Source organism: Leuciscus leuciscus (genome assembly GCF_965113295.1).
Source record: "Leuciscus leuciscus genome assembly, chromosome: 6".
Lineage (NCBI taxonomy): Eukaryota > Metazoa > Chordata > Actinopteri > Cypriniformes > Leuciscidae > Leuciscus > Leuciscus leuciscus.
The window spans coordinates 32,133,951-32,147,546 of record NC_138730.1 but is presented as its reverse complement, the minus strand read 5'-3'; the positions used below and the strand labels follow the sequence as shown (position 1 = coordinate 32,147,546).

General features: G+C 36.3%; 1 protein-coding gene and 1 long non-coding RNA gene across 2 annotated transcripts in view; one reads left to right on the top strand and one right to left on the bottom strand.

Annotated features, from left to right (window-relative positions):
• Nucleotides 1-13,596, top strand: part of LOC309500729 — a 51,139-nt gene that overhangs the window by 11,862 nt on the left and 25,681 nt on the right. The window lies entirely within an intron of this gene.
• On the bottom strand, nt 280-7,807 carry LOC309501278 (thymidylate synthase-like). The gene is made up of 4 exons (XM_082173311.1): nt 7,743-7,807; nt 5,995-6,068; nt 5,702-5,876; nt 280-410 (listed from the first exon to the last, which is right to left on the bottom strand). Exons 1-4 carry the CDS (start codon nt 7,789-7,791, stop codon nt 388-390), a joined length of 321 nt encoding a protein of 106 aa, XP_082029437.1. The 5' UTR covers nt 7,792-7,807; the 3' UTR covers nt 280-387.

Here is a 13,596-nt window from a genome sequence, read left to right as displayed (position 1 = left end):
TCCACTGGATCGTCTTCAAAAGGGCACGCCATGCTCAGTAACCTTCTGAAACAAACTAACCCTGGAACATGCCGGCTACCGAGCAGGTTATCTTCAGAGAGTAAGTTGGTGTTTTATGCTAATGAATGAGAGTGTCGGCCGTCATGAGGTAAATATGATAAAAAAATGTATCATATTTATAGATATTGTTTTTTACCTAGGGTATGTTGCAACACACTTATTGTGTTTCTATATTTTTATTTGTTAAAAATAAAGAATAAAAACAAAAGAGACAAGACAAAGACTTTAGGGCCTTTAATCTTCTGCCTTCAGCTTATGTTTGCTTTTGCAGCGATCTAAACAAAGGCTTAGTAAAAGTCGTAGACAGTTGTCAGGGTCAAACTTTCTTTACTGAAGCCCAATTTGTGAAACTGTAACACAAATGAACAATGATATTAAAAAAATATCTCTTACAATGTTACATTCAGTTCACATAAATCAAAACAATATTTAAGATGCACATAAATCACCCTTACATAACTTAGAAGATAGCTGTGTTAAGAAGAACAATCAAGCATCACAATTATGTGCCTCGGCTACATTTAACATGTCACATGCAAATCGTTCTCAAACATATGTATAACCTATCAGAATACATGTAATCGTATTTTACCGCTTAGATTAGTCTTTTAAACTTACAGATTGTGCCGTTTCAAGAGCAAAACAAGAAGGATGTACGTGGATGCACCTCTATACTCTACACCATGAGCTCTAAAATCCAAAATGGCTGATATATTATTAAACGCGACGTACTACTTTAAAGTGACCAGAAGGTGTCAGTATTGACAGAGTAAACTATAACTATAATCAGAGTGTCCGCGGTCACGCTTTCCGATCTGTGTTTGCGCAGCCGCTGATCAGGGGCCTCATTTATAACCGTTGCGTACGCACAAAACAGGCCCTGAAAGAGGCGTACGCCACTTCCGACGCATAAGTTGTGATTTATAAAAACAAACTTGACGGTAAATTTGCGCACCTGCATGCAAACTCTGACCTATGCGTACGAACATTTTGGAGACGGAGCAGTTTGGCGACACCGATGGTGAGCTGAGTGACTGACGGCAGATGAAGGAAAACCACTTTAAATAGGTTTAAAGTTTAAACTTTAAAGCTGCAGTCCGTAGCTTTTTTGGGTTAAAAATTATCCAGAATAATTTGTACATAACCAGCCAGTGTTCAAAACTATCTGCTTGCCGTAGCTCGATTCAAAATGGTAAGCTTGTAATGTTTTTAATTCCAGCGGTACTGGTGGATTTCCGTGGGAAATTCGAGCATGTCTTTTGCGTCATTACATCACATCTGTACACAAAAAGAAGGAGTCTCGGCTAGTCGGCTATATTGCGTGTGAGGATGTTGGAGGTGGAGATTTATAGCATTTTCTCACAGCACTTGATATAATTAAACGTATCAATTTGATGGCGGATCCAGAAAAGTTAAAATGACAATCACCAGTGACAACTAGAGATTCACCCGTCGTAAAATGCAAAAGACTTCAGACTTCGAAAAAAAGAGACTGCAACCGGGCCCATGCGAAAACAAGGATAAATATCGGAAGGGCATTAAATGTAGTCACACAATGCTGATGTTGTTAACATTAACAATTTGAGAACAAAGTATAATTTGTACGGTTTGACGTGAAATGATAAGCGATCGTTAGATTTAATCAGCGCGATTTACTGCAATGCTTTTTTCCCTTGGTTGGTCAGAACAAAAGTGGATGTTACTTGTTCAGATGACATTTTCCGGTAAAAATTCTTATGTTGGTCAAACTTCCAACAAGTAGAATCTGTGATTGCGAATGACAGTATCCACACCACCAGCGCGGTGATTGACAGCTGCACATTCTCCTCAAAACATTGGATTCATCCGCGCTGTGCCATGCCGAGGCACAACGCACGTAAAGTTGATAATTCTGCGAATAACTGCAATTGCAGATTTCGAACAGAGATGGCGACAGAGGAAAAACTGTGGACTGCAGCTTTAACTTTTTCATTGAGTCCTAATCATAAATACAGTGCATGTTCACAATAACAGTTTAAATAAATAAAATAATGATTTAAACTATGTTTTAGGCTACATCTGATATACACATTTATATTAAATATGCCATTCTCATTAATGGAGTTAAGCACTTAAATGACATGAAATCATTACCAAGAAGTTACAAAAAAATTATATTATAATAATAATAAATATTCGAAGTGGATGTGATGCTTTTGAACACTTTTCCTGTGGCATGCTGTGTTTTAATGTTTTAACTACAGCGGGGTTTGCTTAGCGCATGATTTGGTCTGAAAAAATATTTTCGCGCAAATAATGATCAATAATGCACAATAAGGCCTATCCGTTTCCATTAAAAATATAAAGAAATTAAAAATACTATTTGGCCAGTGGATAAGACCTTTCTCTGAAATGTATTTTATATTATTTTGATTTATTATTAAAAAACAAGGCAAGGATAGGCTACTAAATTATTTTTAGCAATGTAATGTGATGGCACATCTGTATCTCATATTTTCCAAATGTCTTGTACCATTAAACATGTTATCACGTGGATGAATATGCATATGCAAATGATATGCAGATGAGGATATGCATAGTAAAACTAGGCGTTGTAAGCTCCGTATATGGTTATTTCGGGGAGACCCATGTGCGCACAATCTTCCGCTGACTGGGATTTATAAAGAGAATTCAGCTCAGGTTCTTGCTTACGCACGGTTTTATAAGTCTGAATATTATTTTGCGTCCGTCATTTTTAGCTTTTGCGCGCACGCACACCTCTAGTAAGGATCCTACGCAAAGTTTTATAAATGAGCCCCTGAAGGGAGCAGCTGCCATGTAAATGTACAGTAAGCAGCTTCACACAGTCTTTACAACCACACATTATTGTTATTTATGGGTTACAAATAACAGGGGATAAAAGTATACTGGGATAAAAGTTTATATTGGGTATAAACACGTTATTGATCTTTTAAAAAAGTATTTTGATTCTTGTGTGTATTGTATTGTTTATCGTTACGCCAGGAGGTAGCGACAAGCGAGTGTTTAAAAAAAGGAGTTTGTCATTGAATCGTTCATTTGAAAGATTTATTCACAAACGCTGATTCATCCAATAAAGAAACAAGTCTTTATAAATGAAACATGGACTCCATTAAAATGAATGAAACTCTAGATGGCATGATTTTTTTGTGTACTTGTCTAATGTAGTTTTTTTTTTTTTTTTTTTTTTTTGAATCGTGATCTTCATTTTACACAAAACAAAATTGTGATTCTCAATTTATCCAGAATCGTGCAGCTCTATTGATAGAAAAGTTCCAGCCTTAGAAAAATCCTTGATCAAACCAATTCAGACACTGTGAGAAAAGAGATGATGCTGCAATTTATATTATGAGAAAATTAAAGGGGACATATTATTAAAATCTGACTTTTTCCGTGTTTAAGTGCTATAATCGGGTCCCCTGTGCATCTACCAACCCTGAAAACGTGAAAAGTGAAACCCAGTAACTTTGTTTTGGTGAGCCTTTCTCTGCAAGCATGTCAAAACTTAAGCCGATCAGATTTCGCTCCCCTTCTGACTAGGAAGAGGATCTTATTATAATATCACCGCCCCTTAATCTGCACGTTTACGCCCACGGCGCCACCATTTGGTTTTCGCAAGCGACAACAGTGTAATCAGTTAAAACTCAATGGCAAAAGTTCAAGCAAAGCATGCAAACTGTTCTGTCGTTGCTGCACAGACGAGCACAGAACACTATTTGACCAAAAAATGTCACGTCTTATAAAGACCTCAGGGAACTGTCAACTTGTGTAGAAGTTAAACATGACAGTACATGCAAGTCGATGAGATTAATCAATGTAATTCCACAACAACTACATAAATGTATCCACTAACCATTCAGAAACGACCAGGTGCGTCTAAAAGTTACAATTTCTACAATCTGCCTCCGCTACTCGTTATTTCTGAGATTTGACTGAAATTCGCGTTTGTTATTGCTGGAGTATCGAAGCTCGTGTAAAGGATCGGTTCTCTTCTGAACGGGAGCGGGGAGCAGCAGCTCATTTGCATTTAAGGGGATGCACACAAAAACGGCGCAATTTTGCTCACACCCAAAAAGGGGCAACTTTGACAAGCTATAATAAATGATCTTGGGGTTATTTTGAGCTCAAATTCACAGACACATTCTGGAGACATCATAGATTTATAATACATCTTGTGAAAAGGGGCATAAGATGTCACCTTTAAAGTGTATTTTGACCTTAGATGCATATAAACATATTGTAGGAGACTACAAAACAAAATTAGGAAACTACAAAATAGCATAATAGGGGCACTTTAAAATATAGTTTACTGTTAAAATATGTTAATAATTCAGTATACATTGTTGCTATATGTAAATGGTGTATATATATATTTATACTACAGGGCCGTTGAATGCTTGAATCTGATTGGTTGACGAACGTTCTAAGGTGTGCATTATTTTCAGGGAAACGCACGGCTAAAGTAGTTCCAGGCAGGTCTTGACCGCATTACAGTTCCATATCACTTCGCGTAGTCAACTGTAATAACGGAAAATAGGATACAATTCATAACAAGAAAAAGCATTTCGCCCCATGCGCTTGATCTGCAATTTTCAATGTCTAGCTTCACAATCAATAGAAACATGCAGTTTAATCTGAATAAATAAACTATAAAGTCCTATCTATAATCAATAGAAAATTAAACTGAATATAGGCTAAATAAATGGATAGTCCTGCAGCACGGATTTTTATTGCAGATAATAACAAATAAATAATTATTGATAGGCCTACTTGTTAAAAGGGCTTTGGGTTTCATTTATTTGGCTAGTCTACTGTCATCTGTCAATAATAGAAAAAAAAAAGAATTAACGAATTAATTAAAACGATTGAATTAATTAATAAATAATAATATTGACGCACATGCTTTTCTGTCTCATTTATGCAACATCTCTCTCTAATAACTGCATTAATAACTGCATAAAGCCGGGAACACACTTTAAGGCCGGTTATGAATGTAATTTGATACTTTGACTGATCATGCCCGCGCGTGTTCAGCGCGTTCAGTCTGTGTTCAAAGTCGGTGTTTAAAATCTGCTGCAGACGATGAAAACAGTCAGAGAATGTGTCAGCTAGTCGTGTGTCCCCAGCATTAGTCTGCTATCAGCCGCTCAAACCCTCCGTTATTAACTCTACCTAACCCTAACCCTAACTCAGCATTAGTCTGCTATCAGCGGCTCAAACCTCCGTTACTAACTCTGAAATGACGTTTTGGAATTAGCAACGGAGGCATGGGATTAGATGCGTAAGAAATTAGTCCTACATACAAGAGCGTTTTAATGACAAAAACTTTACAAACGTCTTGAAATACATAATCTGAACAATGTTTCGAGGTGTGGTAACTGTAGTATAAGCGGAATAATTGACTTCAGGCCGTTGAATTATTAGAAAAATAATGCACACCCGAGGTGTAACGGCCACTCCGCTTCGCGTCGTGACCGCATTACCACCTCGGGTGTGCATTATTTTTCTAATAATTCAACGGCCTGTCGTCAATTATTCCTTACATATATATATATATATATATATATATATATATAGAGAGAGAGAGAGAGAGAGAGAGAGAGAGAGAGAGAGAGATAGTTACCAGTGTGCATGTCATTGTATTCAGCTCCAAAGTGCCTCCACTGAAAGCCATACACTGGGCCCAGGTCTCCTTCCTCACGATCAGTAAAGCCATTTTTATCCAGAAACTCCCTGGAGCCATTAGCATCCCAGATTCTCACACCATTTTGTGACAGCTCTTTGGCATTTGTTGAACCCTAAGTTGGATGAACAAAAAGTACATTTAAAAAATGCGAAATGAACAAAAACCAAAGAAAAAAAAATACTATATACAGAAATAAGATACAAAAAGTTTGGAATATTTTCCTATTGTACCTTGATAAACCACAGCAGCTCCTCCAGTATGCCTTTCCAGAAAACCCTTTTGGTCGTCAGCAAAGGAAACTGATCTGCGAGGCGCATGATGAAACCAATTTTTGAATTATGATAACATTTCAACAGTAGTTTGATCCTTTAATCCTATAGAGCCTCTCAAATGATATGATGATGATCTCTTGTGCATAAGAATATATATATATATATTATATATATATATATATAGTTAATATTTCACAATGAACACTTACTGGACTGAAGCAACATAGGTTTACTTGATTATCAACATTTTTTGTAAAAATCCTGTTAAAATGTGAGTATCATATGATACATTAGGTTTTTGAGGCACATTTATTTGTTCATCTCTCAATCATCATTGTATTGCATTGTTTTAAAACTACAGAGCTTTGATCATAAAACTAAGCATTTACATACATTAAGACATATTTACATAGATATCTCTCTCTATATAGCCTATATATACCTAGTATACAATATACAGTATACATATTTATTTCTATAGAGACAACTGATATTTATATGCATTTTATGCAAGTAGACTGCTATACATTACATGCTATCAGAATTTCATCTTACTTTTTGACCATATCAGCAACTGCATCAAATTGCATATTTTTGCTCAGTTTGGGTCTTTTGATTTTTAAATCGAGGTGTTTTATCCTCCTTGAGTATGAGCTCCATATTCTCACAAGCCTATATCATATTATATGAGCCATAAAAGGCTTTTGTATATGATACTCAACAAAAACCACAAGCAAACTTTTTTTTAAAAGATATCTTTTTATTTTTTGTCTAAATGTTCAACAAATTGTTCCATTTAAAATAATAATAAAAAAAATTATTTCATATGTCAGACTTTACAGAGTTAAAGGGTTTTAGTTCACCCAAAAATGAAAATTCTGTCATAATTTGATGACAGAACTAATTCATATGAATTGAACGGATTAGTCCAAATTGTCTGAAGAGGCACATCTCTTTATTATATGATGAACAGATTGAATTTAGGCTTTATTCACATAAACATTCATCAACTCACACATCAGTTGTGGTAAATGGAAGCTCAAGCATGTTCGCTTGACGTGCGAGAACCAATGAGGTTCATTCATTCTCATGTGTCAAGCATGTTTGGTTGAGCTTATGTTTATGTTCACTGATCAATGTTTATGTGAAATGTGAATAGAAGCCTAAATTAAATCTGTTCATCTTTAAATAACTTATTGAAGCGTCAAAGTTTCAGATGTGTAACTTAGCTGTCAATGGAGTGTCAGAAAGCTCTCAGATTTCATCAAAAAGATCTTCATTTGTGTTGCGAAGATGACGGGTTTGGAATGGACTATTGTTTTTGGGAAACTTTCCCTTTAAGTCACTTTTTATGTATGAATACCATTTTAACCGTTGAAAATGACATTTTACTTGAAATTAACGTTTTTCTCACTGCTTTTTTGATGTTTAGGCCACGAAATGAAATACATTTTTGATTAGCCTGTTGCTTTCCATTCAAGTTTTTATAGCAAGACATCGAGAAACACAACAGGCTATATATTATCTCTGTTGTATCACAAAGTAGGTTCGCACACAGAAGATCAATAAGATACTCGTAACATAAGAAAACACATTGCATTCGTTTTTATATCTGTGCTTATCTGTTTTCCTCGTAAACTTGCATTTAAAATCATTTGTCATGAAGTTAAATACTATGAAGTGTTAATGAAACACGTTTGTCTCACCTCTGAGACTGTATCTGGCATTTGTCTTTTGCACTTCGGCGTTCGCCATTTTCTTCAGTTTAAGTTTAAACTCAATCTGTAGCGCGCGAAAATTCACATTTATTATTCCCGCGATATTCTTCTTCTTCTTTTGGCGGGACCGTGACATGTGCATACCATAGCATACTGCCATCTACGATACTGGAGTATGTAAAAGCAAGGCTTCATTGCTTATTTTCTCCTAATAAGAACAGTTTCATGTACAAATGTAAGTATGCCATAACTCCCATTGGTGATTTTTGATACAACGATCTTTAAGTTATTTATGTATTGTACAAAAAAACATTTTTATTATACATTTATTAACTTTAATGTTAATTTTACAAATGTTTATGGTAACTCACAGTGCATTTACTAATGTTAATAAACTTTTGATCTCAAAATTTGTGAGATTAGATTATCATTAACTAAGATTAATAAGTGCTGTAGTAGGAGTATTTTTCATTGTTAGTTTATAACTAATGTAGATTTACTTCAATTTTTCAGCTATTTCATATCTTTGAATTCCTCTGAGCTGGGATCAATTGACCTAGTTTTTCTAAATTTGGAAGTGAAGTGTATATTTCTATTAAAACGTCATGTTGTTTTACTTGTAATTTCTCTAAATTTGATTTGGCTGCAGCTCCATATGCTGTCATACACACGTCCGTATAATCAGTGGCGGTTCTAGAGGGGGGGCCGGGGGGGCCAGTGCCCCCGTGTCACCAAGCTTGGCCCCCCCTCTGGCCCCCCAAAATTTGGAATCGTAAAATCACACCAAACAACTGCGCATTTTATCAGTTGCGGCGCCTTCATCTATAGGCTACACTGCAGTACGACGTATATTCACATCAAATGTTAACGCAGAGGAACGGGACACTGCAGTTCCCAAAAGTTCATTATTTGCATGTGCTTTAAAGCCTTGCCGGTTAAACATGTCATTCGCTGCTGATGCGCTGTTCAAATATGCGCTTTACTGAGCGCGTACACTCGACGCACACATGCACTAACAGCCTGTTACTGGACTAAGTTATCTTTTGAGTCTTATATTGCGCTAATACTGTCAAAAACAGACAATGTTTACACAAACAAAGTTGGTTATGTCTAAAGTGAAAGCAAACAGAGAAAATTTATTAAAATCTGCTTGTCATATGCGTGTATATTAGACGCGTCGCGTGCAGTTCTTAAAGAGACAGTAGCCCTAATAATAAACATGCTGCCGCTTGTCCTTAAAGAGATAGTTCACCCAAAACCAAACAGTTGCTGGTCCCCATTGACTTCCATACATAGTAGGAAAAAAATATACTATGGAAGTCACAGGGGTACATCAACTGTTTGGTTACTCACATTCTTTCAAATAACGTTTATTTTCAACAGAAGAAAGAAACTTATTCAGGTTTAAAACAACTTAAGAGAGTAAATTATGACTTTTTGGGGGGAGAACTATCCCTTTAATGTTAATAAAACAACAAAACACACAGAGGAAATCATTCACTGCTCTTGACTGAGAACTTTAAGTCTGTTGTGTTTTATTTTCATATTTGTTCATTTAATTACTTTCTTCAATTCTACTGTTAAATACACCTATAGATGAAAAAATAAAGCACTGTTTATTTCATTTGTATATTAAGTTGTGTATGTGTAATATGTATCTCTGTTCTTAATTTTTATAACAAAGAAAATAGTGACAAAGATTTTTATTTTCGCCACTTTGGCCTAAATGTCTGCCATTCTTTTTTATTTTATATTTTGTTACCTATATTTTGTTAGCTATAAGGCTTTGCTTTTAAAATAGGGACATTAGTTTGGCTGTAATGCTCAGTCACATGCAAAATAGTAAAACCAACATGAAATAAGAATCGTGATAAAATCGTGATTTTCCTGAAAAAAAAAAAAAAAATTGTGATATGATATTATTGCCATATCGCCCACCCCAGGTGTAAAAAAGTGCCTAGATGTGCTTAGATGCTAAAAATGTGTTATTATTGATCATTATATCACACTACAATTAAACATAATGAAACATTCATTTGAATTGAAATTGTTTTATTAGCTTAGCTAATATAATTTATTAGCTTTTTCTAGAGATTGCAGTCATGCATGACATGGTGAAAAATGACTTGAAATAATACTGAAAATAGGTTTAGATGAATGTTAAAGGTGTGCCCCCTAAAAGCACAAGTGGCCCCTGCCTGGCCCCCCCAGTTACTGTGGTCTAGAACCGCCACTGCGTATAATCCATAGGTATAATCATAGATCTCATCAGTTCAAAACCAGACACATCTTGTTAGATTTTGCAAATTTTTACACTTTGTTTTTCAATAGGCTTATGTTCTATGCGTTCTCCACTTTTTATCATTTCAGGTCATGGTTAGTTTTGTGCCCCAGCCGATTACATTTTAAACGGATAGTTCACCCAAAAATGTAAGGTTCCCTCATTCTTCCCTCTCAATTTGTAACATATGTTTCCCTCGCTGGTCAAAATGACCCGAAGCCATACAATTACTTATGTTTTTTGTTTAGAACGCTTTTTTGGATATTTTTTGTTCTTCTTTATTGTATTTACCTTTAAATTACTAGATTTGATCAATAAATAATTTTTTCAGTTTATGACGCGTTGTGCTCTGTCTCTATCCCTCAAACTTTTGTGGTCGATTGTTACGTCATAGGCGCATTCTAATTTCTTCAGACCGTGAGTATGAGTGTAGCGGATTTATTCTTTTAGTAGCAAGTTGGCGATTGTGTGAGTATGCAGGGTTTTGGGGATCTGAATTTAATATTTTCATAATTTGCATAAGTATCTGCTTAAACTGTGATATGTTGTTGTCTCGATTTGCTGTAGCTACATTTTGATAAATATAGGCATGGTAGGCTACAGAGTGGTGGGTTTTGTGGAAATGAGAGGATGATATGTGAATCAATATTGATCAAATCGTTATATATATATATATATATACAGGGCCGGCTCTAGGTTATTTGGTGCCCAAGGCGAGAGTTTTTTATTTTTTATTTTTATGCGACACACCGAAGCAGTTTGTTTATATCTATGGATATAACATGGCAGCAGACGCAAAGTTACCTTTCGATGCAGCCTTAGATAGTGTTCATCTAAACCAGGAAAAGTTTAGAACTACAAAAAGTTTAGTTTTACCGTGGTAACCTGTCCATGTTCAACTTTTACCCCATAATTTAAAGCGCTAAAACCAGCTGTCAGATGTTTTCGCGCCACTCCCGGTTGCTGAGCAACGCGCGTGGGTTGGCCTGTCAGAGTGACTCAGTCGTTTTTTAGGATTGTATAATCTAGTAAAAGAAATGGACAAATACAAGCAGTGTGTGGACAGTGCACAGTAAAAGTGTACAGCGTGTGCGCAGCTTTCATAATATGATACATACATTTAATTAACTTTTTTTTTTTTTGCAATTTTGCAATTTTGCGCCCCGTCCAGCAGATGGCGCCCCAGGCAGCCGCCTGTGTCGCCTGTCGGCAAAACACCGGCCTTAATTGTTGATAATTTATATTTCATTGACTAAACGATAGCAGATCTGATGACACACTTAAGTGATATGCTTGGCCTTAAGCTGATTCGAGTTAGCAATCAAATTTGCCTGGACAACCGGGCATAATAAAAAATGACTATAGGCTTTTAGGGATGGGACGATTAGTGCTACAGGTTTCACTATAAACCGTGTTTGATTATCGTGATTTTAATAACTCACTGTAAATCCTGTCCAGCCAGCAACAGGCTGACGCAAGTGCAGCGCGCAATGTTGTTGTTTTTTTATTCGAGGAGGAATGGTGGAAGGCAGATTGATGTTTTAAATATTACATGATCACAAAAATATTATCAAACTCAGTAAACAATAAATCAACTCTGATTTCATTTTCAATACAATCGAAAACGGAGACGCAAGACGGCAAGTTAAACGAGATGTGCGCTGTGCTATAATGCGTTGTTATTGACGACGGTCATTTTAAGGAAGGAAATGCCACAGAATATAATCTTGCTTAAAAAAGGTCATAGAGCTGCTTGTTTTATTTGTTGTTTGTTGATTCAACAAATATAAAACTTTATGAAATGTTTTCAAGGCTATTAAAGTTTCAGATATAAAACTTGTTAAAATGTTTTCAGTGTGAGCATCAGTTATTTTTGAACACTTTCATCTCGTTTTAACAAAACCGTTATAATATTGATAATCACGATAATTTTGGTCACTATTTTCGTGATATGAAATTTTCATACTGTCCCATCCCTATAGGCTATAGGCTACATTTACATTGTGTGCATCTGAGTTATGCACATTAGTAAGGAAATTAATAAAAATAACAATTAACTTTTTTAGCTTCATTGTTCATTTTAAATGCATTTTAAGGAGGCTCTCAGCCTCCCTTCCCTCTTCTGATGGATTGCCACTGGGCATAGCCTACACTGTATACATTTTTAATTTTTATTTTTAGAAAATTAAAGGCCTGGGTATACTTGATTTTCCGCGTTCAGCTCCATCTCGAGCACAGTCGTGTCCTCACAGCTATTAGTTGGTGGACCAGTTTGACACTGCACAATTTCTTAATTTTACTCTACCAGATGTCAAAGAGCAGTACAGAGTCGTGTCAACATTCCTCTGTCTTAACAATCACCTAGTGTATGCGTTGTTTTGCACGCACCGTTAGTGAAAAAAAATTGGGCTACATACGGATGTCCGTGGAACTTCCGATGACAAAAATTGCAGAATGCGGATGACATAAGTTTAAGTTGGGCTTAAGACAACAAGATTTCAGGTTCTTGTACTGTATGTTTACTCAAATCATCTCTTCCCTTTCTCTTTCTTTCATAGTGTTTCACAGATATAAACTGCAAAAAGTATTGTTCACTTCTAGTTCATTTTCTACATCATATCCATCATCAATATGAGTATGTCAACCATGCACACCCTTTTTGAGAGTGCAGAGGAGTTCTCCTCTTCTGAAATCTCAGATGAGCTCATTGCGGCCCTTGCTGCGGGGCGGTGGTGGGCGATGGTGGAAGCTTCAGTCCTCATATCTGAGCATCCTGAGTATGGGTACCTCATCTCAGGGCAGTGGGGGGAAACAGTGGAGACAGGAGAAACATCATGCCCCACATCCCTGGTCTTCATTGATGCATCTGAGAAGGCTGATTCCGGAGATGGGCAAAAACAAAAGATCCCTGCCAACAGCCAACAGTCAGACCCAGGCAGCTTAGACCAAATTGATGATTTATGTAGCATGTTTGCAAAATGTTGTGTAATTTCAGATATTACCATGCCTGACAACATCTCAGAGAGGCAAAAACCAGTGATCCTTGAGCCTGAGATAGCGCCTGTGTGTTGCTCACAGGGAGCACCTGTTATTAGCACAATCTCAGAGAGGAGCACAGAAGCTTCTGTAAGTCCCTTATATCTCTTGTTTTTACTTATTTTAAAATGTATTCAGACAAGTAAACATTGCCTTTAACTATGCTACTATGTTTTCTAGGTCCTCAATTTAAAATCCTTTTATATTTCAAAATGATCAAAAAAGATACGCCTTTTGATTTAGTCTAAGAAGCAGCCATAAACCTGCCCAGCATTGCACGATTATATCTGTTCTCTCAACAGGACAACGCAGGTCTGTGTCAGGCACCTCCACAAAAACTGTGTGTGGAACTGAGGCGCAACAACCATCCAGCCCCTCAGATAACCACTTCACAACCGAACCCGGGAACTCCGAACAGGCTTCAGTCCAGGTCCCAGCCGATCCGGAAAAGAGCTTTGGTAAGACCCTCCTCCTATCTCTCAATTTTACTAAGATTTAGAAACAAAATACTTTAATAATTTTATC

Coding starts and splice junctions, on each gene's coding strand:
- LOC309501278 (XM_082173311.1), bottom strand. CDS start 7,791: ATGGCGAACGCCGAAGTGCAAAAGACAAATGCCAGATACAGTCTCAGA. Junction 6,069..7,742: donor TGCCAGATACAGTCTCAGAG/GTGAGACAAACG, acceptor TGCGCCTCGCAG/ATCAGTTTCCTTTGCTGACG. Junction 5,877..5,994: donor AGCTGCTGTGGTTTATCAAG/GTACAATAGGAA, acceptor CATCCAACTTAG/GGTTCAACAAATGCCAAAGA.